Below are 27,946 nucleotides of genomic sequence, written 5' to 3'. Positions count from 1 at the left end.
TCCCACGCTCATCACCCCACCGCCCAGCGCTCATAAGAGCCTCCGTCGGCGACTGACCCCTGCAACCTCCCCGACAGCCACGCCCTCCCTGCCCTGCGGCATCCCCCGCCATCCCGCCCTCCCTAGCCTGTCGTGTTCTCCCAGGCTGCCCTATCATCCCGGACCCTCCGCCTCCGGGTCCGGCCGGCTCCGCGGAGGTGAGCCAGCTCCGCGACGGCGGCGGTGACCGGGGTTACAAAAGAGCCACTAGAGAACTTAAAAGTAGCTGTATTATGAGACAAAAGAGCCACTTGCATTGGGAACTTAAAAATAGTTGTATTATGAGACAAAATTTGAATGCTAGAAGTAGGTATATTTTGGGACGGAGGAAGTAATAATTTTTTGGAAGAAGAAATTATGTTATGTTATTTATGATTATTCCGTGTCAAATATTTGCGCCTTCGAATTAGTGAGCAAGTTTGTTGAATAGATCTACGACTTATTTATTTTTCTAAATAAGAATACAGAGCAACAAATACAACACGCGCGCTCATATCAGGGATGCAACGCATGTGAATGTACATCTATCTCATACATCAGTTACTCCACTACATAATTAATAGTATTTACTTTGATGAATGTGTTTCGATAAGTATTTTCTTCATCTATATAGTTGTATTCCCCACCAAATTCAGACCACATGCTATCAAGATTATACGAGGGTTTTAACAACAGATAAGCACTTGTCCTCTGTCAATCTAAAGGTCCATTCTTCGTGTATGTGGTTTTCTGTTCATCTTACTTTATTTGGGGGTTTCTTTAATGAGATTATGATTGGTTATATGTTTAGGTCACATCCTTTCATATCCCCCTTCCCCTTCCCCGTGTGCGCACGTGTGTGTGGTGTTCCATCCGATGCTAGTAAATGGCTTATTATGAGGAATATGGTTTGTATTGATGAATTGCAGCATACGATCAGATCATGTTGTGGCTCAAGGTGCAGCCTGGTTCTGAAGAGCTCCATGGAGTTCAAGGATTCCTAAGGCTAAGGATCTCATTGTGTACAAAAGAGACTCAAAATAGGGGTCTGAGGGTTTATTTGTGAAGTCTAGAAACTTAGTTGCAATATCCAAGAACCTATTTATAAAATTTAGGGATCTTCTTATAATAATACTCGATCCCACCAATGAGATAAATATAAACAACCGTCTCCTTCTTCTTATAAATAAAGTCCATAAGACTAAGTAACAAAATTAAGTAAACCACGCCAAACGTGCTTGTTGGCTTCTTAGGTGTTTTAAAACATTCACCCCTCGAGTGCGTGCACGCCCACACGGAAAAAGTCTATATCACCCCCTCACCTATGGAAGGTGAACTACATAACCCCCCAACCTATAAAACGGTCTATATCACCCCATGAACTTTCCAAAACTGTTCAAATTACCCACTAAAGCAGTTTCAAAAAATTATAATAAATCACAAAAAAATCATAAAATAAAAAATCCAATTGTGTTGGACTCTAAATGAGTAGATCTACACAGTGGACATATAATATAATATGCTTTAGTATATTTTTTACAGCTATGAAGAAAAGCATAGATCTAAAGCTACAACAAAAAATATACTAAACCATACCATATTATATGTTCATTGTATAGATCTACTCATTTGAAGTCTAACACAATTGGATTTTCCATTTTATAATTTTCTATGATTTACTATGATTTTCAAAACTGCTTTAGGGTGTAATTTGACCGGTTTTGGAAAGTTCAGGGGGTGATATAGACTATTTCATAGGTTGGGGGTTATATAATCCACCCCCATAGGTGAGGGGGTGATATAGACTTTTTCCCGCCCACACAGGTGAATGCTCGTATCACATTGATGTACAGATAGTCTATAGAGATAAACTCCTATATTTTATATTATATCGTCTTGATCTCCAGGGGCGAAGCCAGCCGGCTATGGCACTGGGGTCGGCTCCGTTAGGACGGCGGGGTCAAATATAGAGATCTACAGTAGTTTACATGAAATTTCAGAAATTTTGTCGGGGTCGCCGGACCCTGATGAGCTAAGGTGGCACATCACCAAAGGTTGGATTTTGGCCCTGTTTGGATTTTTCTAGAATGGGCTAAAACGCACTTTGACCATTAATTACGGTGTCAAACAAAGTCAGTTTACAAAAACCAATTTCAGAACCCCACGCTAGGAACACTGAAGATTCTAACGAGGCCTTTGACCACGTGATTTGAGGATGGTTACTGTAGCATCACTATAGCTAATCATCGATTGCTTACCGTCATTAGATTCGTTGCGAAAAGTTACACCCATCCCTAAAGAGGTTTTGCAAATAGACTTCATTTAGTACTCCATACATGCGAGATTCTTCTCTCAAAAAACGTGCGCGCTAGGAATTCGAGAATGACCACGCCAACAGGGCCTTTCTCACTCTCACGAGAATCTTAATTGCAAAGTAAAAATCACATGTATAAGAGAATATTACTTATTATCTCAATATTGATGATTTAAAATAAAGATATTTCTCATATATAAATATATGTGTATATATAGTTTATTGTGGTCTCTTAATTACCACAATAAACTGGATAACAGCTAGTAGGCTCCTAATCCTATTGTTTTTTTATTACAAACACTTGTCTTGTATGCGCATCCCCTTCCCTCCTCACCGGGTGGCGGGGTTGTGTGCGCTGGGTTGCCCGTGCGCCGCGTGCGAATCCGGCCGAGCCTTCTTCGGCCGGTCTCCCGCCGCAAGCATGCACGCACTAGCCGGCCGGCCCTCCCGTCTTGTGATCATGTTCTATGCATGTGATATGCTAAGGACAAATCAGAATCTTTGAGTAGCTAAAACCCGTTATCCGCGCTGCATGCATTCCTGTGATTTCAGTGTGGGCCCACTACGAGCTAAGATGGACCCACAGGTAGCTAGGTCCAACCAGCAGGAGAAACCCTTTAGGCCCTCCACAGTGTAAAGTGAAGCTAGAAAAAATAATGAAGAAAACAAGCATGGAGTTACTGTGCTGCAGTATGTGGCATTACTTGTGGCGTCACTTGTGGAGCTTACCAAATAACAAAATGATTGTTCAAGAATGGTAAAAAATGACAGATTGGTACTTGCAAGAAAGGAACAGTTGTTTTTTCAATTTGTTTACTTCATGGGCATCGATGCTTGTAGATGCACCGCTCCCATTTCTTTTGGTATTGGCATATCACTCGAGATTGGCAACTGCAGTGTGTGAACTGTGAAGTGATGCTCGGATCTTCTCTCTATTTGGAGCATCACTCAAAGCTCAAACTGCACAAGGCCGTGTTGGGGCTTGCTTGAGTGTCCTCTCTTGTTTGTGCATAAACAACCGGAGTAGATATTATCTAAAAAGATAAACAATAGACAACAAAAGTGAGAAAAATCAATCTTTGAGGATACAATACTGTATGATTCTATTGATTAATTATGTGATCAAATGCTGTAATTATAAATCGCAAAAAATGCTGTAATTATGAAAAAACTTTTGCTACACACGAAAGTTACCGTGTCCAAGACTCCTGCCAGTACTTTTTTAAACAATAAATAAATATTGTCAAATAGAAGAAAACTAAGTGACAAAGAAAATTAAGTGACAAAACTAACGGAATGAAATAAATATATATAATTGTTTATCTAGTGGCCTCATGGCAGGACAGCTGATATATGTAGACAATAGAGACGGTAAGATGATTGACGTAACGGTGACGTGAGAGACAGTTTGTCTCATAAGTTACATATAGATGACACTGATGCCTTAACGAATAATAAAAAAGAGACAAACTCTACAAACTCCTAAGGTTTGATAGGTATCCTGACGGCGGCAAGGATGCTAGGCATTGTTTTCATGGTGAGCGAATTTACTCCATATATGTAACTAGACATATTGAGCATAAATAAATAAAAAATAACCAAATTAGATACTTTATATTGTTGTTGATGTATTATTTGATATGGCAAACCAAGAAAGTGATGCCTATGTGTCAAAACATCATATGGCAGTCAAGGCCCTGAAAGCAACGATATATATTTCAATTAGATCCGGTATTCAATGTCCCAAATATGCGTAATGTCGACTGATTGATGCGCATGCTACAGAAATATCAACATGAAATTGGCGGCATTGCTGACTGCAATTGTTGTTATCAGTGTCTTGATTGGTTACAATAGACATGGTATGGTACAATAATCATCCCCAGGTAATAATCACAAATGCCCATCAGCATAACAGTAAACTTATAATGGGGACCGGGGCACTGGTGTTCTTATCTTAAAAATAGAACTACTTTGGACCACAACTTGAGCACCTGAAAAATTTGTGGATGGGAATTGTGATGGCCTGTATGTGTAATTTATTCTCATTATCATTTTGTTTGTTGGGTAGATAGCCTGGATATTAACTACACTTAACCTGAGGCATGGGTATGTACGTACACCTAAAACAAGTTAGTATATAAAAATGCCTTAGCTTGTTTTCTTAGTACAAAGCTAATAATATCCGAATGTCCATTGAATTATAAAGTGTTGAAATACCTTGCACACGTGTCAATGAGTGTATCACCGTCATTATACAATTCTTTATATATCCAAGAAAAGAATTTTTTTGTTGTGCCACAATGTGCAGCAAAAATGTCCAGCATCACCATGTTATTTTTTTATACAAATATATACCTAGAGCAATGGAAAAGAACAAAACAATAATATAATGGAATCCAAGTCAGCACCATAAACAAGTACTCCAAAACGGTGTTGTCAAGTGTAATCATGCATCCAATTGCAAGGATAAAACTTATTTCTCTGAATTTTCCGATCCGTGGAGTTGTAGATGAAATGGACGTCATGTACGTATTAGCGTTTAGCAAAGCTAATAAGTAAACGGATTTAACGAACTTGGGGGTCACCGTCGACGTGAGTCGGGTAGCTGTCGAAGCACTTGGGGATTGGAACGTCGGATCATCGCCACATCAATCCGGTGTCGTCTCCAACTTTGATTCGTGCGCGTCACATAGGTCATGCAGCCCACCATGTCATTAGGATTCTGAGATCGGTCGATGATATTTTTGTCCTTGCCGGCCAGCAGCAGAAGCAGCCAGGGTCCCCGGCCGAACCGTCAAAATTTAAATATAATTTCGATTAATTCCGTGGCAAAAAAAAGACAGACTGTGTGTGTGTGTGTGAGAGAGAGAGAGAGAGAGAGAGAGAGAGAGAGAGAGCGATAATGTACGGTCCAGGATAGAGCTAAATTATCTGGGTTTTTTTTAGAACAGCTAAATTATCTGGTTGATAAAGCTATATTGTCACATACTGAAATATGCATACAATATTTAGATTATTCTTAATTAATTAGGAGCTTTCAGTGACGAGTGATACGGTCATGTACATATATATCGTTGAACACTCTTCAATTGCTTAACCTGTTAGTTATGTTGTAATAAAGTAGCATAGCACATGAACATGACATATGCCTGTTCGGATCGTCGGAGACTAAAAGCAATGGATGTGGTGGGTAGTCGACGCACCCCAATTAAGCGAATCAGATGCCTCATGCCCTCATGGCCATCGATCGGTCGATGAGTCCATGAACTATATATCCGCTATTGTTAAATAAATAAAATCACGTACTGAGATATCCACACCTAAATGGTCGGTGGTGACGAGGAATTTGAATCCCGATGTCCACGGCTTTGCTGTTTGCACACATTATTGGTCTTGTAATAATTGAAAAAAAATAGTACTCCCTCCGTTACAATTTATAACTTTTTAACCCTAATTTTGGTCACTCCACTTATTCAAATAATTTGTGAAAATATAGTCAAATTTAAGTTATTCTTCAAAAACTTTTATTAATATAAAGCAAGACACCACAAAAAGAAGTGACATTTTGCATAATTTTTTTAGCAAGACGAGTGGTCAAACTTAGGATCAAAAAATCAAATGAATTATAATTAGGAGCAGAGGGATTACTACTTAATATTGCGGCTACAAAACACCTGTTAGTCACAATGATTATGTTATCATTAATTGTCAAAATCAAATTAGAGGACCTAGATGCACTACACCGCGGCACCCCCAATGCCGACAACAGTTTGGTTGGCAAAGACCGAATCAGCGTATGACCATCAGTCGTTATAGACTTGTACCGACTCACGCCTTAGGTCATTGAAAGTGGTGTCGGTATAAACTTATACCGATTAACGTCTTACGCTAATCTAGTATTGTGGTATGATGCTCTTTCATCTTGTACTAATTGAAAAAGGAAACTACTTCTATATTCTTTTCGCGGGTAAAAATTTTTTTGGAGTGTGTTAACACATGATATCTTTTTTGTTATGCACAATCAGGCGTGCGGAAGAAAATCAAAGCAAAAATGCTATTAAACACTCTCCAACTCGCCGCTCGTATCCTCCTATCCGATCATCAAGTGCCGCGCCGTTGCCCGGGCTGCTGGTGCTTCTGCAGATTCTGCACGCGACTCCTGATCAATGATTTCGTCGATGATGCATTGATGCTCCATGATTTCGTCGATCGAGCTCTGACTATCCTGTATGCATGGACGACAAGTGTCGCCGCCGCCGCTGGATCGTCAAGCCTCCAGCTCTTCCAGGCTGCAGCACGATTTCAGGCGATACGTTCCACGTTCCAATAATAAGCCGGTCTCGATCTCGAGATTGAATTCCTTGTTCCACCTCCTGACACCGTGACACGTACGTACGACCAGTGCAGGCTTGAATTGGAGTGGCATCGCAGGTTGACCGACCACAGGAATTCATGCACGTAATAGAATCAGTACGTGCAGTGTAGGCAGCAGTAAAAAAAATACAAACATGGATGTGCAGTGGAGGGTCTAGCTAGTAGGGCAAGGGAGGAAAAAAAAACCGTAAGCAGCGATCTCAACACGTACGATGGGAACTGATCGATGAGATAAATTCAAACTTGCATGATGTGCTCTGGTGTGGTGGCCAAGCTAGGGTGACGGTACGGCTCTACTATTTATAGGTTTCGGACGTGTGATAGGAGCGCACTCGTGGATTAGTATGCATGTGTGGCGGGCATACAAATATGTACATGAAGTGGTGTGTGGGCGTGTGTGTGTGTGTATACTCAATCTTGTAATCAAAAAATATTTTCATTCGACTATTGGAGATTCATTATTTATCCTGAGTATCCATCAACGGTGGGGAATGCTCACTTCCACGACTAGAGAAGTGAGCACATGTAACGGCCGCAAACCACTATTTATTTAGTATCAGGCACCCGACCAATATTGGTTGTTCGGTACTAAATAGAACGTCATTTAGCAACGGCCAAAATACCTGGTACTAAGAGTCCATTTGATATCGGTTGGTAACACAGACCGGTAATAAACACCTTTACACCCATAAAATAAAAGAAAAAAATTGATGAATCCCCGATATTAAATTGTCCATTTACTAAGTCACGCATAAATGCGTGTGCACGACCGTGAAGATTCGAACCAGGCCTCTCATTCTTAGTACCAATTGTTCGGTACGAATTGTCACTTTTTAGTACTGATCGGTGTCATTGAACGGCACTAAATGGTCGTGCCATTTTAATTAGTACTGGACCAAAACACTAATCGGTACTAAAAAGTAACTTTTAGTACCGGATGATGTTATGACCTGGTACTAAAATGAAGTCGGAGGCTTTCAAAGTTGGACCTAGTACTATAATACCATCATACCAACTTTAGTACCGAACTAAAAGTTAACCGGTATGCGCAACGAAAGCTCTTTTTTTTTAGTGTTTAGATTATGTTGGTGTTCACATCCAATAATACGAAAAGGTTATTCACCTTCCGGCAGCGGTATGTGTACGTGTTGCATGGTTTTCTCTTGGTCTCCATCATCTGCTACTACGGTGTTGGAATAATCGCCGAGTGCAATGCACAAAAGACCAAGTGCGGCCTTTTTCTCCCTAGACGCATGCATGATTCTCAACATATATATGCCCTCAACTTCACATGCCCCGGCCCGGACAGACACGACCATGCATGACTGTCTCTACCCGTAGGCCTTGCCCAAATTATATTGGCTCCTAGTATAGCACCTAGCTTGATCGGCCAATGGTTTCAGCCTTTGAGAGCGCGCAATGGAGCGACATGGCACACCGTTTCATTAGCTTGGGGTGACAGACATGGTGAACAACCTAGCATAAAAATTACAGCTTGAGCTTGGACACCTTCAAAAGGTACAGTCGCAGGTAGGAGAGACCGTGTACATAAAGAAACATTTCCATCTTAACACACGCCACGGGGGTTAACAATTGACATCGTAAGTCCTTTCATTGTCACGTATCTATAAAAACTACTCCCTCCATATCTTTTTAGATGTCGTTAGGACATAAAATTTTAGTTTATTTTAGTATAATTATTTGGTCTGAAATGACATCTAAAAATATATGGAGGTAGTATATAATTAGGACTAGTTTTACAGAACTATTATATAACAACCTAGAGCAAAATAGCTATAGCTCTGTGAAAAAGGGTAATGCGTCACTGTGTCACACAAATGCATTTACTTTTATTTTTAATCTTTTCCTATGCATGCTCTCCATGATCTTAACCAACATTTCTTTCCTAAATAAATGTTTATAATATTACATTATGTATATATGTTCTTAATTTTATTGTACTAAGGCCTTATTTGGTTCGCGCTAGTTTTGTAGCGTGCTAGTGAATAGTATTACTTTGACCGTTAATTACGGTGTCAAACAAAGCTAGTTTACAAAACCAACTTCAGAACCCCCGCTCTAGTGACCCTGAAGAATCTAATGAGGCCTTTGACCGCGCGATTAGAGGATAGTTACTGTAGTATCACTGTAGCAAATCATCGATTCATTACCATCATTAGATTCGTCGCGAAAAGTTACACCCATCCCTATAAAGATTTTACAAATAGATTTTATTTAGTACATCATGCATGCGAGATTTCTTTTTCGAGAAACATGCGTGCTAGAATTTTTGCACATCCAAACAAGGCCTAAATTTCATAAAATACGAATACAAGCATTTAATCAAGAGCTTATTGTTTTGGAGCCTTTTGGCAGGACTCGGCTGAATGGGCCTCTGCCCTGAAGTTAAACCCAAGCCCAGAAGACGCACAGAGAAAAATAATAAAGAAAAAAATCAGACAGAAAAATAGGGACACGGGCGTATAAATTGCCACCCCTCCAAAGCCCCCCTCCTCCCTCTCTCTATCCCCAGCCGCCTTGCCTCCATTGCCCCCCATTGCCTTCTCCCCCCTCACCTCCTAAAACCTCCCCTGCCCCTAGCGCCGCGCGCTCGCGCCGACACAGCCGTGCCTGTGCGCGCGCGCGGACGTGGGCGCTGACGGGAACTGTCGCGCGGGACAGGGGATTGAGGAGGGGGAAGGCGGCGGCGGCGGGCGGCGGCGTGGGATTTGTCCGGTCCGAGATTCCCGGGCGAGGCGAGATGAAGTACGTCCTGGTCACCGGCGGGGTGGTTAGCGGGCTCGGCAAGGGCGTAACGGCCAGCAGCATCGGCGTAGTCCTCAAGGCGTGCGGCCTCCGCATTACGTCCATCAAGATCGGTACGTGCCGCCCGCCGCCGCCGCCGCCGCCGCCTGCCTAAACGAACCACGCCGCACGCGCGCAAATCTTCCATTTTAAAACCCGGCTTTTCGTGTCCTGGAAAGGGCGCGTTCTTAGAGGGGTTGCTCTGGGGGATTTGGCCCAGGGCGGCTATGAACCTATGAGCCCTCGATCCGTTCCGGCAAGATTGGCCGGCAAAAGATTTGGTTTTGGAGCGATTCTCGTGGCGGGGTAATGTGGGTGGGGGTTGGTGTGCGGAGGACCGGGGGTTCGTGGTCCGGTTAGGTGAAAAGTCCCTCTTTTGAACCTTCCGCTCAGTGCTATTGCCGTTGTATTCGTTGGTGCCTGGGGTTTAGGGGGATGTTGGTGCCTGGGGTTTAGGGGGATGTGGTGTAAAAATGGATGTGATTTTGATGCTAAGTTTGTCAATCTTGTCTCGTGTGCAGCAAGAGAGTTTTTATTTCTTTTTCTCCAAAGATTGCCTCGTTATGGTTGGCACTTACTCTAGGTTACACTTCGGGCAAAGGGGATTTCCCCTCCACTTTATTTTATTTGGGAGAATTTATATTTATGGAGGGATGGCACCTTCTTTTGACTTCGTAGTGGTGGTTGGGATCTTCTGCTTGAGCCATAAAGCTTCGAAGTTTGAACAATGGTGGCCTAATATTCTAGAGCCTTGTGATTTTACTTCACTGGTTGGTGGTCAGCGCTTATGCTTGCACTAGTGCCTATGGCAATATGTTCGCCTTTTTTTGAAAAAAATAATGCGGCAACTTGCTTACCTTTGGATCAACAATATGCCATGTTGGCTGTCCATAAATTGGATTCGGCTCTCAAAGTTGAGCGTAAATTTTTGTTCTCATGCGGCGGTCATGGAAACAAGGTGGTTGGAGAAGACTAGGTTTCCTCTCCCATCCGTGTCTTTGTCTTCCAGATAGCTTGTGCTGAGGAGGGCTTGCCTATGCTGATTTAGATATCAGGTGATGCCAACGCTGATTTAGATATCATCATTTCACGAACCATGGAAGCCAGCTTCGTACAGTGGAATCTTTTGATTTAATTCAATCTAACGTTGTATGTTTTGTTTGCCCCTAGTTATTCTTATCCACAACCACCTAAGCTCTTCTTTGTTTTTGCTGTTGTTGCTTTGTGACTCTTTGTACTATTGCTGCACTTGTGCTTTGATTGTGCCCTTTGCCTTGTAAAATTTATGGCGGCAAGCCAGCTAATACTTGTTTGAATGCTTTAGTTGCTTGTGCTTGTCTTCATGTGGTTGACATGTTCTCTTTGAATTACCTGAATATGCAGATCCTTACCTTAACACCGATGCTGGGACTATGTCCCCATTTGAACATGGCGAAGTGTTCGTGTTGGATGATGGTGGTGAGGTATTGATAAAGTGATGTGCCATAAAGTCAAATTTTGCTAGGGGGTAGCTCATGTTAGCCCATGAGATTTAAGTATTATACTTTTGCATCTTTTAGGTTGACTTGGATCTTGGGAATTACGAGAGATTTCTGGACATTAAGCTGACTCGGGACAACAATATAACCACTGGAAAGATCTATCAAGTAAGCACAAGCAATTATATTATCTACCAGACCTTCATTTGTGGTGGTGAATTTTCAATATTGGAGATGTATTTAAAAGTTTAAACAGAACTTTTGTTTGTTAAGTTTTAAATGCATGGCATGGGGAGCTAAATAGCTACATAAAAGCATTCTTCGGTGTATCAGAAGAATTTTGAAATAGTTTTTTTTTTACATTGATATCTTGTACTACATATGGAGGAAAAGGATGTCCTTGTTGTCTTTATGTGATTTGAGCATGTTAATAATGTAAGGAAAAAAATTATCACAACTATATAAATAAGAATGAACATGTCACATATGTGATTCTGGACATACAGTTGCTTTTCCCTGCATAAAAGGCTACTCTGACTTTTCTTATTTATAAATTATACTTCTCTGGTTTATGCCAGTCTGTAATTGACAAGGAGAGGAAGGGGGAATACTTGGGAAAGACTGTCCAGGTATTTTGGATCACGTGATGTGGACTTGATTTTGTTTCATCTGTCTTGGTAACTTCTGTCTTTATTCTTGTTCTAGTACTGATCACCCCAAAAAAAAAAATTAAGGTTGTGCCACACATCACAAATGCCATACAAGAATGGATTGAGCGTGTTGCCATGATACCAGTGGATGGCAAGGAGGGACCAGCTGATGTCTGCGTGATAGAACTGGGGGGCACTATAGGTGGCATGAGATAACCTTTTTGTTTGTTTGTTTGATAGTTGTTCCCTTTAGCATTTTAGAGCTGGTTTACCTGTTATTTGATTGCATTTTGAACATCTTCAGGGGATATCGAATCTATGCCATTTATCGAAGCTTTGGGTCAGTTCTCCTATCGTGTTGGTGAGAAGCTTCACACAGGCTGATGCATACAATCTCCATCTTCAGTGAGTAAGCAAGAGTGATGGTCTCACTTCTACGTTATTTTGGTTTGACATTTGGCAGGTCCTGGGAACTTCTGTTTGGTGCATGTTAGTCTTGTTCCAGTTCTTAATGTCGTTGGTGAACAGGTATATTTGGCCATTAGTTATGCCCCACTTTCTTGTTACTAATCATAAGATTTACATGTTATTGTTTGGACAAATCTGCTTGGGCCCACTGACCTTCATTCTCTATGTGTTGTTTGCTCCTGCAGAAAACAAAGCCGACTCAGCATAGTGTACGTGGCTTAAGGGGACTCGGGCTCACCCCAAATATTTTAGCTTGCCGCAGTACAAAGGTTAATCTTCAAACTAATTATTTTTGCACACCATCTTGGTAGACTAGGAGTCTATGACCTTGTTGAGCACTACTTATAAACTGAAACTGTCTCTAACAGGAATTGGAGGATAATGTGAAGGAGAAACTCTCCCAGTTCTGCCATGTGCCAGTAAGGACACTAAACTTTGCCCATATAAAATTTCATACTCTTTAGCAACTAATAATTCCTGGAATTTAATGCATAGTTGTTTGCTGCAGGCAGCAAATATTGTCACATTGTATGATGTTTCCAATATCTGGTGCATTCCTTTGTTGCTACGGGTATGTCATATCTGTTTTCTTTGGAGTCATTTTCCATTGTTTTGGATTTTGGAATCCATATTCTGGGCTGAATTCTTGTGCATCCTGCAGGACCAAAAGGCACATGAGGCTATTCTTAAAGTTCTGAACCTGGACAGGGTGGAAAGGTTTGTTTCAAATATCTAGATAGTAGGTTCTCTGCAAAATGTGACATTGCTTAGTGCAGGCAACAACAACAACAACAACAACATAGCCTTTTTTCCCAAACAAGTTAGTGCAGGCAACTTATATTTATTTATAACTTTTCCAGCATTGCTCTGGAGCCAAAGTTAGATGAGTGGGTTGCAAGAGCTACGATATTTGATGCCCTTCAAGACACTGTTAGCATATTCTCCCATTAAGATCCTTGCTGTCAGAAACGTTTTCATCCTTTGTTTCATGTGACTAGAAGTGATGATTTCAGGTGAGGATTGCTATGGTGGGGAAGTACACTGGCTTATCAGATTCATACCTCTCCGTGTTGAAAGTGAGTTTCGCAGCTTGTTCAACAGTGATTTGTCTTTCCAAATGTGGCCACTGATATCTAACTTTTGTGTCTTGAAAATTTTTACAGGCCCTCTTGCATGCATCTGTTGATTGCCGTAGGAAGCTTGTTGTTGATTGGGTTGCTTCAACGGATCTTGAGGACTCCACGGCCATTGAGGTTTGGCAGCCTTCTATTATTCAGCATACTCAGTCTTATGGTGGTGTCTCATTTTCTTGCCTCTTGCTAAACTTTACAGGCACCTGATGCATATAAAGCAGCATGGGACTTATTGAAGGTAAGGAGTTATGCGATGGGGTTTTTAGGACACGAATACTTAGATTTCTGTCACATCTTTGATTTTTGAGTTTTCATTGCAGGGGGCAGATGGAATTTTAGTACCAGGCGGCTTTGGTGACAGAGGTGTTCAAGGGAAAATTTTGGCTGCTAAGTATGCCCGTGAGAAGAATGTCCCATATCTTGGTATTTGTCTTGGAATGCAGATTGCTGTGGTGGAGTTTGCTCGTCATGTCATGAATCTCACTGATGCAAATAGCACTGAATTCGATCCCGATACCAAGACCCCGTGTGTAATTTTTATGCCTGAGGTAATTGTTTGCGAGTGGCTTTGCATTCTTGTGGATTTTACCTACACTGATTGCCACCGAGATTTTGATGGCAACAGAGCAATGTTTTGTCAGTCTGATACAAATCAGCATGGAACTTTATTTTGTTTTAGGGTTCCAAAACACATATGGGTGCGACGATGCGCCTAGGATCAAGGAGAACATTTTTCAAGGTTGCCGATTGCAAGTCTGCTAAATTGTGAGTGCCATATGGAGCCTTTTGCTTAACTCATTGTGACCCTTTTCAATCAAGGTTCTTGTAGTTTTATCACCTCCCTCACTGATTATTACCACCATTTTAGGTATGGGAATGTCACGTATGTTGATGAGAGGCATCGGCACAGATATGAGGTATGTTAACTAAGCTTGTGTAAATATACCTTTATATGCTATTAATCTTGCTCTCTGTTATGATGATGTTCCTACTTCTTGCCTAGTCTTTGCACTGAAATATTGCCATCATCACAGGTGAACCCTGACATGGTTCCAGAGTTCGAAAATGCTGGCCTTCAATTTGTTGGCAAAGATGATACTGGAAGGAGGATGGAGGTCTGACTCGAACTGGGACTTGCTTTTTGTTTTTGTGAAACTTTTCTCTTAATCAACTTGTTATCTTCTAGATTATTGAAATACCCAATCACCGATATTTTGTTGGTGCACAATTCCATCCGGAGTTCAAGTCAAGGCCTTCAAAGCCATCTCCCCTATTTGTGGGTAAGAAGCTATCTGCGAAACTTGGTATCTGTTCATTGTTTCTGAAACGTTTGTGCTTTCTTTATATTTGTGAAATAAGTGCTCTAAGAAACATATATGGTAATCCTCATGTACGCTTCTGCAGGACTAGTTGCGGCCGCATCTGGGCAGTTGGATAGGGTCCTGCAAGACTGCTGCAACGGTCATGTGGTCCCAGCTAAACACATTCTAAGCAATGGCTCTTACCCTTCTATAGTACACCAAAATGGGCATCCTAAGAAGCTCGCCAATGGTCTTTCAAATGGAACATACTATGCCAATGGCAATGGTGTGCATGCTTAGAGCATCAGTGGAGGGCCCCAAGGATTTGCAACTATTTGCTTCAATTTTGCATTTCTCGTTGCATCAGTTTTGGCATGGCTGGCTTAACTATATCATGGTCGCTCGAGAAAGAAAAAGTTCTTTACTCGATGCAGACTGTCTGCAGGGGATAGTGCTCGTTCGGTGGTTTTTAGTGAAGGAACCGAGCTGGATCTCTTTGAAGGCGTGAGATAGTGGTATCCGTGTTCATCTCTACCCTCTTCTGTCAGCAAATATAACAGATTTGGGTCAGAAGAGTTTTTATGCTGTATATCTGAAAGAAAGGCTGAATGTTTTGGTTGCTTAATAGATTTTCGATGAGTTCTAAAGTGGACACTGGGAATGCACTGTAGTGGGTGAGAGAATTTCGATCTTAGGCACTCTGTATTTGGATATTGGACAGTTTTTTGTGCTCTTGCGCAAATAAGTTAATGCTCTGCATGATATTGGTTCTGCATCGATAATGTGCATCCTGAGTGCATGATTTTCAAATTAATTTTGCATTATTTGTTACGGTACCATAGAAACAGGGAGGTTTCCTTGTCCTCTCCATGTAGTTGGTATCCTGTTGTCTGGTTGAAGTTCTGCCGCAAATGTGTGTGCCAATATTTTCATCTCAACTCATAGTTTAGATTGCATGTTTTGCCAGTCGTGCCTTATCCATAGTAACAATATTTTGCGCAGATCAAATGTAATGAAGGAATTATATGTAGAAAGTTTAATATATTCATGTGCTTGTTTGGCACAACCGTCTGTTCCAAAATATCAACTATACATAGTTCATGCTGTGGTGGAATTAGCTCGTCATGTCATGAATCTCACTGATGCAAATAGCACTGAATTCGATCATGATACCAAGACCCCATGAGTAATTTTTATGCCCAAAGTAATTGTACTATGTTTTCAGTCAAAATTTAAAACTCAAAGCCAATTGCCATCAGGACACAACAACATCAACAACAACAACATAGCCTTTTTTCCCAAGCAAGTTGGGGTAGGCTAGAGATGAAACCCGAAAAAAATAAGTTCAAGGTTCAGGCACATTGATAGCTAGTCTCCAAGCGCTCCTATCCAAAGCTATCTCTTTAGAGATGTTCCAATCCTTAAGGTCTTTCTTAACCGACTCATCCCACGTCAGTTTAGGTCTACCTCTACCCCTCTTTACATTATCGACTAGCTCGAGGATCCCATTACGCACCGGCGCCTCAGGAGGCCTTCGTTGGACATGTCCAAACCATCTCAGCCGATGCTGAGTAAGTTTCTCCTCAATTGGTGCCACCCCGACCCTATCCCGAATAACTTCGTTCCGGACTCTATCCCTCCTTGTGTGCCCGCAAAACCACCGCAACATCCGCATCTCTGCTACACTCAGTTGCTGCACATGTCGTCTTTTTGTAGGCCAACATTCAGCACCGTATAATATCGCCGGACGAATTGCTGTCCTATAGAATTTGCCTTTTAGCTTTTGTGGCACCCTCTTGTCACAAAGGATGCCAAAAGCTTGCCGCCATTTCAACCAGCCAGCTGAAATTCTATGCCTAACATCTTCATCAATGTCGCCATCCTTTTGCAACACCGATCCTAAATACCGAAACGTATCCTTCTGGACCACCACTTGCCCATCTAGACTAACGTCTCCCCCCTCATGCCTAGTCGCGCTGAAATCGCACATCATGTACTCGGTCTTGGTCCTACTAAGTCTGAACCCTTTCGACTCTAACGTGCGTCTCCACAGCTCTAACTTCCTATTAACCCCTGCCCTACTCTCGTCAACTAGCACCACATCATCAGCAAAGAGCATACACCAATTCTAATTTCTAAATCTGCTTAGATACCTATTCTAATTTTTAAATACGCCCAATGGCATCCCAGCCAGTATACATAAACAGATTCTAAAACTACAGAAGATAAAAGACATTGCCATCTTAGGTAGAATTCAAAGATTAATTTCTGGGTGAAGTCTGTTCAGCCGAAATCTGTCCTCTGTTCTGAATATGGATCAAGTTGTGCAGACCAATCATCTCTTCCAGCTCATCACGCCTGCAACTACACAAATTTGAGCTCGAATTATTTAACGCACTACAAAAGAGAACAATGAAATTCGGTTCCATTTCCACAACCACAAAATATTGCCCATGCTTATACCTGTTTTGAAAGAACTGAACATATATGAGGTTTTACTAATTCATGATAAAATGTGCGTTAGGTACAACATATACTTGCAAAGGGAAATGGTGTAAACAAGCAGCACTCCTAGAGTCCAGAATTTCGAGAAAGTTAAATACAGTAAACGCGGACAATTTATCAAACAAATGGCATTTAGTATGAAAACTCTGGTGTGATGACTGACACCTCATGAACTCCGATACTGCAATAATCCAATACCAAAACCACTCCAGAAATGACCTTTGCCCAATTATATCCACATTGATCTATCAATTCAAGTCTTGCAACAATGTTTCAGTGAATTATGCTCTTCTGCATGGCAACACTGAGTTCTTGGTGCTGAATAACCATCCAATGCCAATACAAATTGCCAGATGGCTGCCTCAGCAGATTTTATTCAAGCTACAAATTCATTAGCACTAAACGTTGCCATCAACTCTAGGTCAACGCATATTGAAAATTTCTCACCGTTGCATCAAATACAGGGAAGCACCAACCATGCATTGCTCTTCCTCCTGAAAGGCTCAGGGTTCCCACTCCGTAAGAAGTTTGTCCACCAGCTCCACTACCTTGTCTGTCTCCGGCAGCCGCATCGCCTCCTCCAGCGCCCACGCCTGCTCGATCCTGGCGTCCTGCAGCATTGCATCCCGCACCGCCTCGCGCAGCTCAGGCGAGGCCTGCAACCCGTCCGCGGCCATCTCCCTGAGCGCGCCGAGCGCGCCCCTGGGGTCCTCGAGGCGGCAGAGCCCCGCGACGGCGGCGGCGTAGGTGGCGGCGTCGGGCCGGCGCGGGGAGTCCGGGCGGCAGAGCCACTGCAGCACAGAGGCCGCGTCGCGCGCGCGGCGCTGGGAGAGGAGGCCGTCGAGCAGCGGCGACGCCAGCGGGAGCGGCGAGGGGCGGGCCGGGTGGTGGCGGAGCGCGGTGAGGAGCGCGTAGGCCTCGGAGAGGGTCGGGAGCGAGGCGAGGTGCGCGGCGAGGGCCGGGAGAGGGAGGCGCTCCAGGGATCCCGGGAGGAGGAGCGCAGCGGAGAGGAGGCGCCCCGCGGCGGGGACGTGGCCCGCGGAGAGGAGCCGCGGGAGGAGCGCGGAGATGGCGTCGAGCTCGGAACGGGAGAGCCGTTCGGGTGGGGGTTTGGATGGCGGCAGCGCGGTGGTGCAGATGCCGCGAAGGACGCGCGGGAGAGCGCCGGCGAGCGGCGGCGCGAGGCGGCGAAGCATCGTGTTCTGGGCCCGGTTCTGCTCGGGGACTGGGTTGGGGAAAATTGGTTATGCAGCACTGAAAGATTGCGACTTTCATAAAATACCACCGAAAGTTTGAGCTTCCGTAAAATACCACCAAAAAGTTCAACTGTTACCTATATATAGCATTCTGTTAGATTTTGGTTGGAACTCTGTTAACTTGGACAAAAATGTCCCCAAACAGTTATGGCACCTATCTGTCTCATTTGTTGCAATTTCCGTTGAATCATTACTGATTACTGACATACCCAATGCATACTAAAATCGGTCCAGATCTGATCCCAAATCCACTTGCCATCTACTACCAACCTAGAGGAACCATGTGCAAGAACAGAGATGAGGAGGATTTGATGCTTACCCTTCGGGAACCTCAGATGAATACATCGGTAGGCTCTGGTCATCGGCGAGCACCACTGGTCATCGGCGAGCGCCACTGGATCCGGCCAGGAGGCGACCCTGGCCGGGGGCGGTCCTGCACGCCCCTTCACGCGCGCCCCTTCGTCAGGTGGCCGGCGCAGGAGGAGGACGGGGCGGCGCAGTCGCGGCCCGGGGCCGAGGCGGTGTCTGGAGGGGCGGCGCAGTCACGGGAGTGGGCAGGGGCGGCGCTGGTGCAGCGCTCTTGGAGGGGAGGGGCGGCGCAGTCGCTGGAGGGGGCCGGGGTGGACCCGTTTCAACAGAGCTGGAGGGGAGGCGGGGCGGCGCCTGTGAGCAACAGCAGAACAGAAACAACTAGAGGATAGAGGCGGCTAGGATAAGGATGGTATGGCGAGGGCATATAAGTCATTTCGTGTTTGGATTTTGAGCTCAAAACAGACGAAACAAACCCTTCGGTGAAGAAAATCTAACAGAATGCTATATACAGGTAACGGTTGAAGTTTTCAGTGATATTTTACGGGGGCTCAGGAGTGGTATTTTACGAAAGTCGTAACTTTTAAGTGCTACAGAACTAATTTTCGGGAGACATCCAAGCTCGTCACTCGCAGACCAAAACCACTGTGTTATTATTTGAACAGCATTGTAAAGATTAGGGTGAAAAATATCTTGTTTCACAGTTTAGGGTGAAATTTGAAGGTCAGGTCAAAATTTAGATTATGTGATGGCACATTGTTAGGACATCCCACTTGTTTGTGACCTTTTCAAAGAGCATTTGTTTCTTTTTTTATCACAAGAGGCATTCGACAAAAACAGGTGCTGCACACCCGTGTGTCTATCGGATACTCACCCAAATGGCAAAAATGCGGCGGGGCACTTCACGAATTCGAAGTTCTAAGCTCTAACATGCGAGCATTTTTGAAGGCACCAGTAGGACTGGGATTTAGAACCAACGAACACAACCATTTGGTATCAATAAGATACGAAACTGGAGGTGTTAACTGTTAGCTGAACTAGAAATCTTTTCTCCGAACACCCAAAAGGACAAGCGAGTTTTTGTAATCTGTCGATTCAATTATTCCATTGATCTGCCCTTCTAAACCAAAATCGCCACCGTTTCTGAAGAAGTTCACCAAGCAGCTCACCCTGCGGCCGTCGTCGCCGCTGGCTGCACGTCGGCGCCATCGTCCTCCTTGCCAGAGGCCGGCAGCCCGGCAGCTTCCTCGAGCTCCCTCCACGGCCCGTCGAACCGCTCGGGAAACTTCTTGCGCAGGCCGACCACCACCCGCCTCGCCGCGCGCCCCTTGCCGGCGCCCTTGAGCCCGCGCACCAGCACGCAGAACGTGCCGAGGTCGGCCAGCTTCCGGCGCTTCACCCCCTCACGGTGGCGAAGCCAGCCCAAAAAATAACCTAGGGCAGAGTTCTATGCTAAATTTTTTGCACAGCCAAAGTGAGGCATCGAGGCTAGCTGCCCAGTTGCAGGCGCCCGCGGCAACAGTGCACAGGAACCGCTGACGCCGCTGGCAGGTGTCGAGGCAGGGTTACAGGACGGACGGACGCGGAGCGCCATCGCGCAACGACAGCGACGCATCGGTGTGAGTGCCTGAGCGGGATTGCAGGCGGGGTTGGGGGGAGGGGCGATGGTGAACTGCCAAAGTCATCAGCGGCGTCTGGTGGCAAGAAGACACAGCGTTGGGCTGGGGCTAGACTGAACATCTTAATAAGAGGCTGCAGTTCACTCGGCCGGATGGCCCACGAGATCACGAAGTCCTCTCGCCCAATGCTCCAATGGCCCAATCTGAGTCTCGGGACTCTCGGCGGTAGAGGACCGTCGTCCTCGCGTTCGGGGGATGTGGCGCCATCGCACCGTCATGAGCCCCTGCCGGAGTTGAGAACGGAGGGATATTGTCAGCACTCACGAACCGGAGGAAGCATCTACTACTATGGGCCGCCGCACCAGAAAGTCGTGTTAGTTTTGGCGGCGGCGAATGGGTTCACTAGATTTGCCTGCGTGCACGTATCAAGCCCAGCCCATATAAATGCAAGAGAGTCGCCGGTTAAAATACTGAGTGCATACGAGGAGAAGGGTGTATGAACTCTTACTCCTTACTCAAGTACTCTGTCCTCTGAAAGCTAATTTTTTTTATTTTCCTCTGTTCTTCCTATATTTCTCAGATCCATCCTACTTTTTATTCCCCGCTACCTCTGTTGTTAACAGGATGTTTTGGATCTCGCCTAAAAGGACCAGGGTGGCCGCCCGGGCTCGCCCTAGTGGCGGAGCCACCACTGATCACGTCCTCCGCCTCCGACCACCGCCCCGCCGCACAGCGCGCCCACCACGCATGTGTACGTCGCGCAGTCGGGCGCCACCTCGCTGGCCTCCAGGCCGCGGTACACCTCCACCGCCTCGTCCACCCTCTTGACCCGCGCCATCGCCCGCATCAGCGCGTTGTAGGTGACGACGTTCGGCTGGAGCCCGGCCTCCTCGCGCATGACGCGGATCAGCTCTTTGACCTCGTCCACCGTGCCGTTGGCGGACTTGTAGGTGATCCGGACATTGTAGGCAGCGGTATCGGGGGTGATGCCGTGGTCCTGCACCATGGCGCGCCACAGCTCCTCGGTGCGGTGCGGGAGGCGCTGCTTGTAGAAGCAGTCGATGAGGGTGGTGAAGAGCTGGAGCGACGGAGGCGCCCCCGACGACGGCTCCCGAAGGAGGTGGAGCGCGGAGTAAGCGCCGGAGGTGAGGCAGAGTGATTTGGCGATGATGATGTCCGTGAAGGCGTCCCGCGGGATGGAGGCGTGCGCGGCGAGGATGGATGGCACGAGCCCCGCCAGCCGGCGGCGGCGGAGGAGCGGGCTGAGGACTGCGTTGAGGTGCGCGGCGGTGGGAGAAGGGATGGTGCCGAACAGCGCGGAGGCGCGTTCGGGGAGGCCGACGGAGGAGAGGGCGGAGAGCGCGCCGACGGTGTGGGAGGGGACCAGCGGCGCCAGGGTCGCGTCGATTTCGGCGAGGCTGCCCGCGCGGGCGAGCCGACGAATCTGGGCGATAGGTATGGCTAGCTCGGTTTTCTCAGCGGCCGCGGCGGGGGGAGGGGGGAGGAGCCGGCGGCAGGCGGCGAAGGTTGCGGCGGCCATGGCTGCGGAGGTGTGGAAAATGGAACAGAATCGAACGATCGCAACCAGTGTTGCTAGGGTTTAGAGGATTTTGCGGGTTGGGCCCTTGAGAAAGGGGTAATGAAAACGAATTTGGAGAGGTGGGGCCCATTCATGGCCCAATTTTCTGCCGGACCGTCCTTCACCTATTTTGCCCACATTTTACCATATAATAATTGCTTGGAACGATAGAAAAGTAAAGTAGCACGTACAACCCCTCTTAAAAGTTAAAATGCTGCAAATTAATTTGTACTTGCTGCGTCTTTTACTCTAAAAGAACAAACATTCACAAGGTCGTTTAACTATTTGCCAAGATTAAGATGGTAAGGTTCATATGATACATGTTGATAAGTATAGCAATTGACAAAAGAAATAGGACAGCTTAAAGGAAACCTGAGGCCGTCATCAACTCATCATGATGCAACTAGCTGAATAAATAGTTGTGCTAAGAAAAGAGGAAGACAAGGTTGATGCTTGCCCGGATAATAATGGGGGGCAGGATAACATACCGAGTCAGACCATTCACATATCACATGTAAATTATTCATTGTATTAGAGCAGCGCTGGTAAACACTGTCCTACAGTCAAAGTAACATGGTAATGTCTCGACAGTTTTCATGTCGATGAAACAAACAAATAGAACAAGGCTGGATCAGCAAACCAGACTCTGAATTATCTCATGTATGGGTCGTCATCTTTCTTCGGCAAATTCTAGTGTGTCCAAGCACAATAGGGTGAATGGAGGCAGACACTGAGACACCACATACAGAAACTAGCGCTACGCCGTAGCACCAGCTTCTTCTTTCCTCTTGCGAGCCCACCTAGGGCTAATCTCGATGAGCCGATGCGGCATAAGCTGCCGCTCCTTTCTGGTTAGCTTCTTGTAGTTGCTCACCCTGAGTTTGGCAATCTTTGCCTCTTCCTCAGCTGTAGCTTCTCTAACCACCACTGTCAATCTGCACCTTGGTCGCACCATGACACCGCACCTCCCCTTGGCATGGTAAGATAGCCTCTTCAGGTAAAGTCCCTTTCCCACAAAGGCCTCCTCTGCAGGTTTTCAAAGGTTGCCGGAAGTATGTAGTATATATCAAATGAAGTGGATCACACATGCTTTATTTAAGAATCTTACCAACAATGAGCTTATCAGGATCCAATCCGTGGTTGTGAGATGCATTGGCACAAGCAGAATGGATCACCTGCGGTAATTAGTAAAATGAAATACTGATGGAGTTTTTGGTCATTTTGACACTATGTGTTACAGGAAGCAGTTGAGTAGTCAAAAGTGGACTAAGAGGACCTGGTAAACAGTTTTTTCAACTGTCACTTGCAGCTGCAACAAGGCATCTTCCACACGCATACCTCGGACAAGCTTTGCTACTAGATTCACCTTCTTTGGGCTCTAAAACAGCCAGAAAGCTTCAGATATAAGAGATATAAACATCTGATTATACTAAATTACAGGGGGGAGGGGGGATGTGCAGTATATCAGTTGATGCAAGCCGTGCAACCTTCTTCTGTGGTTACCATATATGCTTAATATTTGTATCAAGTGTTTTAGTAATTCGAATTGAACTGAAGTTAAGTAATAGCGCAGCTTCTAGAAACTCCAATATCGATTTGGCAACTTCAATTGAAACCTTGGGACTAAAAGGCTTTTGGTGATGATGGCGTAACAATTGAAACGGCATGAAGCTATAGTTGGCTATTTCAGAGAACACACAGGCTACATGCAGCTAATTATGATATTTTTTTCACATTAATAGATATGCCATTGGGGACATACTCACATACCCAATAAATTGTTCCACGGAAAGAAATAACTAGTCCTGCAGTGTTGTTACCTATTTGATATCTTTTTTATGGCTTGGACCTTCAATCGCTTAACCACAGCTAAGGTTGAAAAGGGACGGGAAAAATCCCGTTTCCGTCCGTCCGTTTTTCTATTTTTGTCCCGTATTTTGGCTTATACAGAAGCGGGACGGGAAAGTCCGGGAAACGGGATGGGAAACGGGACGGGTGCATCCGGGAGCAGGACGGGAAACGGGAGAAGGGGTATCCCGCCCGTATTTGCGGGATCCCGTTTTTCGATCAGGATATCCCGTTTTTTATCCCGTTTTAACAAATACGGGATAGGCCCAGTTAATAAAGCCCGCAGGTTACTATCTCCACTTCTCCGGCCCAGACCAACAACATGACATATAAAGTTAGCATTTCACTCTACAATCCTAATTTCCCCAAATCTCCAATCCCTGGCAGCAGCTGCCGGCCTGCCCCTCCCGTGCGGCGGCGCCTCTGCTCGGCTGTTGCCTCCTTCCTTGCGCCGCCGGCCTCCGCCCTACCTCGCCAGCGCCCCTGCCTACGCCGTCGGCTAGCCCCTACGGCCCTGCCTGCGCTGCCGCCGGCTGCGTGTGCTCGGCCGCGACCTGGCATCTGCGAGCATCTGTGCAAGAGCCAAGGAGGCAAGGATGTCGCGCTCGCATGCTAGTGAACAGATGGTGGAGGTAATGATTGGTTAACTCATCAACATGTTTTCATAAATTCAGGAAGAAGGAATGGCAAATGATCAAGACGTGACGAAAGACCAGGATGAGCTGTGATGGTCCATGTCAAGATTATTTATTTGTGGACTTGTTACTATGTTTGGACGTGTGGTCTCTGTCTCTGTGTTGACTCAAATGTATTGTAATGGCTGGTAAACTGTGGTATTGACGTATTGTTTGTCACTTTTACTTGTCAAGTGTCACTACTGATTGGGGCAGATTATTATTGCTTAATGCTTATAATCTTCCTTTGCACTTGTGTCGTTGTATATTCATGTGTATGTCCCGGTCAAAGTCCCGGTTCCCGTCCCATTTCCGTAGTATTTCCACCCATATTTGTCCGTTTCCATATTTGTCCATTTCCGTGATCCCGTATATCCCGATCCCGCTCCCGTTCCCGGCCATTCCGGTCCCGCTCCCGTTCCCGATCAAAAAATATGGCAACGGAAATGGGAGAGGAGTTTTCCCGCCCGTTCCCGTCCGTTTTCAACCCTAACCACAGCCCCCTTTTTGTCAGTCTCTTCACTGTCACCGAGTGGTGGCGTCAAAGGAGAAGAAATAGGAGCCATAGCATCATCTGCAAGCAAGTTCCTTGTAGTTGATATTCCCTGCAATGAATTGCCAAGATCCATACAAATAGTTACCCTAGAAACTTAAATACTTAATAAAGAATGACAATGTAATTCTGCTCCATATACAGAACCACCATACAATTGAACAATTATAGAAAGTATTTTGCTAAAATTTTCTGTTGGTATCAAACAGAAATGGTTGCAAGGTTCTAATCAATTATTATATAAAACATGCTGGTTGCACCAGAAAGAAAAAACATAGATCATTTACTACGGCTTTTCCTTTCTTATTCTCATAAAAAAATAGAGTCACAAACATATAAGAAGCATGAGGGAAGCGAATTACATCATTGCGGATAAACTGATGAAAATTTTCTGGGATACTCCTTGAGGCAAAGGCATGTGCCCTGAATAGATTTGCATATTGACCTACATGAAAGCATCACAATTAGAAACTACAAAAAGATATTCCTGAACAAAGATCCATACTTGGAGAAACTGTGAAATCAGCAAGTAGATAGATTGGCATAACATAGGGGTGTCAATTGGTGACCCTTAGGTGCCCCTCCAGCCCTCTTTAATATGAGGGTGGTGAATAGCTGGAGCGACGGAGGAGGTGGAGCGCGGAGTCAGCGCCGGAGGTGAGGCAGAGCGATTTGGCGAGGATGCTGTCTGTGGAGGCGTCCCGCGGGATGGAGGCGTGCGCGGCGAGGATGGATGGCACGGGCCCCGCCAGCCGGCGGCGGCGGAGGAGCGGGCCGAGGACCGCGTTGAGGTGCGCGGCGGTGGGAGAAGGGATGGTGCCGAGCAGCGCGGAGGCGCGTTCGGGGAGGCCGACGGAGGAGAGGGCGGAGAGTGCGCGACGGTGTGGGAGGGGACCAGGGGCGTAGCTAGAGGGTGGTCCGGGTGGGCCATGGACCACCCTAGGAATCCAGCCGAAGGTACATGACTCTTGTTTAGCAATTCAAATCGATTGATTCTGAAGAAAAAATACATCGCTCCTGGTGTTCATCGCCTTCTTTCGCTATGGCGATGTTCTGCATTCAGTTTTTCCTCAAGACAACAGTGTGACACTTACTGAAATCCAAGCATGGAGGGTTAGAAAAGACGACACTGGACCACCCTAAACTGAAATCCTAGCTACGCCACTGGAGGGGACCAGCAGCACCAGGGTCGTGTCGATTTCGGCGAGGCTGCCCGCGCGGGCGAGCCGACGAATCTGGGCGATAGGTATGGCTAGCTTGGTTTTCTCAGCGGCCGCGGCGGCGGTGGAGAGGAGCCGGCGGCAGGCGGCGAAGGTTGCGGCGGCCATGGCTGCGGAGGTGCGGAAAATGGAACAGAATCGAACGATCGCAACTAGTGTTTTCGAGGCTTCATATCGAACCGAGGATGCGTATGAATACAATACTGAGGCATCAAAGGATCAAAGCTAGGGGTGATCTCGCGCTCACCTAAGCCGGATGTCGCATTTCCGCTGCTGCTAGAGATGGCTGGGAGCACACCGCCATGACATCTCCCCGCCGTCTCCGCTGCGGTGCCGAGCCGCCGAAGAACGGCGCGAGCGCCCACCGCCCGCCATCCCGCCATCCCCGACACCCGCCACCGACCGCCGCCGCCGCCTAACGAGTGCGGAAGGGAGAGAGGAGGGTCAGTTAGCACGCGAGCGAAGGGTGGCGAGTCGGGTTCTCTTGTTGAGTTCGGCCCATTGGCTGAGAGAATTGGCGTTCTTTTCTTTTTTATATTTAAAAAAATCAAAATTTCAAAAATATATGTCCGTTTTGAAAATTTTCAAAACTACCCCCGGTCGCCCTATGGGGGGGCGACAGGCCCTAGATGTATTTTTTTTTCAAATTTGCAATGAGGTCCATGACCGAAAAAAAATGAAAGGGGGGCATGTCGCCCCCCCAACGGGCGACAGGGGGGCCTATCGCCCCCCCCCCCCCCTCGGGCGACCGGTGGCCCACGCCCGCAGGCGCGACAGGGGGGCCTGTCGCCCCCCCCCCCCCCCCCTCGGGCGACCGGGGCATGCCCCCCCTATATAAGCATCCGACCCCGTTCCCTTCTCATTTGAGCCCGAAAATTCCACCAAAAATCCAGAAAAAAAGAGAGGGGTGAGGAGAAGGAAAGCGGCGAAGCCCTGCCAGATTCCGCACTTGTGATCTGCAAGTTAGTACATTTAGTTTATGTATTTTTCCATTGGTATTGTAGAGTAATTTAATTTAATTAGTGCTATAGTAGAACCATTTAAGTAGGAGTTTAATGATACTTTAGTTACGTAGTAGTAAATTAGTTTAGAAAATTAGTACTACGCATTTATTATTACAATTGCAGTACTATTAGAGACGTGTTTATAAATTAATTACGATTTAGAATAGAATTTGGCATATGCAGTATAGAATTTGAGTGTCATCATGTAGTTATGAATACTTATACGTTGTAGTTAAATTCCATACTTAGTTTTTACTGATTATTGAATAAGGTAGTGAAGTAAAGAGTATAACTCGATAAGTATTCTGTGATATACAGATATGTAAGTGGCTGCAGCGTGGGTTCTGTGTTGATCCGTTGACACATGTGATGACCGTCCAGTCTCTTGTTAATTGGGAGGTAGAAAGTGATTTATGAGAATTGATGATGATACACAGCACTGATGACTGCCAGAAGTACATGCAAGCAGCTCTAGAGCGTGGGTGGCCTCTGGCCATTCTTGTTCAAATTCGAGAGAAGACACAAAATGAAATCCAACATGGTGCAGATCAAGCAACTCCGAGTATTCGAAGAGAGACCAATTATGTTGAGCAAGATGAGTCAGAAGAGATAGAGAACCAAAACATGGGACCATAGGGCCTTGCTGATGAGGGAGGGAGGATACATAGCATTGTGGACGAGATGGAGGCAGAAGACCAAACCGCAATAGAGATGGAAGAATATGAGGGCTCATCTGATGACGAGCAGTACTCGTTGCCAAAAGATTGGAAGGAGCATGGTTTTGGCAGTCATGTCGCAGAAGACGTACGAAATCAGGAGTGGGAGTACAGAGGGA

General features: G+C 45.7%; 3 protein-coding genes and 2 long non-coding RNA genes across 8 annotated transcripts; 1 reads left to right on the top strand and 4 right to left on the bottom strand.

Moving 5' to 3' along the window:
* The first annotated feature begins 9,228 nt into the window (after positions 1-9,228).
* LOC120673067 (CTP synthase-like) lies at positions 9,229-15,320 on the top strand. The gene is made up of 21 exons (XM_039953745.1): positions 9,229-9,588; positions 10,898-10,977; positions 11,074-11,160; positions 11,571-11,621; positions 11,727-11,844; positions 11,947-12,003; positions 12,106-12,170; positions 12,296-12,379; positions 12,479-12,529; positions 12,619-12,681; positions 12,772-12,827; positions 12,971-13,040; positions 13,124-13,186; positions 13,274-13,363; positions 13,443-13,481; positions 13,564-13,791; positions 13,923-14,008; positions 14,112-14,160; positions 14,278-14,358; positions 14,430-14,523; positions 14,648-15,320. Exons 1-21 carry the CDS (start codon positions 9,471-9,473, stop codon positions 14,842-14,844), a joined length of 1,827 nt encoding a protein of 608 aa, XP_039809679.1. The 5' UTR covers positions 9,229-9,470; the 3' UTR covers positions 14,845-15,320.
* Positions 15,321-16,673: 1,353 nt separating this feature from the next.
* LOC120676282 lies at positions 16,674-18,969 on the bottom strand. 4 transcript variants are annotated; one of them, XR_005675750.1, is made up of 3 exons: positions 18,625-18,969; positions 17,497-18,382; positions 16,674-16,908 (listed from the first exon to the last, which is right to left on the bottom strand). XR_005675750.1 is itself a non-coding variant. In XM_039957517.1 (3 exons), the coding sequence occupies exon 2, from the start codon at positions 18,243-18,245 to the stop codon at positions 17,553-17,555; it is 693 nt and encodes a 230-aa protein (XP_039813451.1). In that variant the 5' UTR covers positions 18,246-18,382; positions 18,625-18,969; the 3' UTR covers positions 16,674-16,908; positions 17,526-17,552. The 4 variants fall into 4 exon arrangements, 2 of the variants coding, with proteins under 2 accessions (XP_039813451.1, XP_039813450.1); XR_005675751.1 differs by having other exon boundaries at positions 16,674-16,902; XM_039957517.1 differs by having other exon boundaries at positions 17,526-18,382.
* A 1,937-nt stretch (positions 18,970-20,906) lies between these two features.
* Positions 20,907-21,773, bottom strand: LOC120674862 (pentatricopeptide repeat-containing protein At4g36680, mitochondrial-like). Its single transcript, XM_039955966.1, has 2 exons — positions 21,765-21,773; positions 20,907-21,677 (listed from the first exon to the last, which is right to left on the bottom strand). Exons 1-2 carry the CDS (start codon positions 21,771-21,773, stop codon positions 20,907-20,909), a joined length of 780 nt encoding a protein of 259 aa, XP_039811900.1.
* Positions 21,774-22,312: 539 nt separating this feature from the next.
* LOC120676705 lies at positions 22,313-23,084 on the bottom strand. Its single transcript, XR_005675963.1, has 2 exons — positions 22,921-23,084; positions 22,313-22,838 (listed from the first exon to the last, which is right to left on the bottom strand). It is a non-coding gene; the product is annotated as an uncharacterized LOC120676705 (long non-coding RNA).
* Positions 23,085-23,638: 554 nt separating this feature from the next.
* On the bottom strand, positions 23,639-26,480 carry LOC120676706. The gene is made up of 3 exons (XR_005675964.1): positions 26,355-26,480; positions 24,823-24,939; positions 23,639-23,670 (listed from the first exon to the last, which is right to left on the bottom strand). It is a non-coding gene; the product is annotated as an uncharacterized LOC120676706 (long non-coding RNA).
* Between the last annotated feature and the right edge of the window lie 1,466 nt (positions 26,481-27,946).

The sequence above is a fragment of the Panicum virgatum genome, chromosome 5N (assembly GCF_016808335.1).
Source record: "Panicum virgatum strain AP13 chromosome 5N, P.virgatum_v5, whole genome shotgun sequence".
Taxonomy (NCBI): domain Eukaryota; kingdom Viridiplantae; phylum Streptophyta; class Magnoliopsida; order Poales; family Poaceae; genus Panicum; species Panicum virgatum.
Note: the sequence above shows the minus strand (reverse complement) of the source record. Positions and strands in the feature narration are given on the sequence as shown.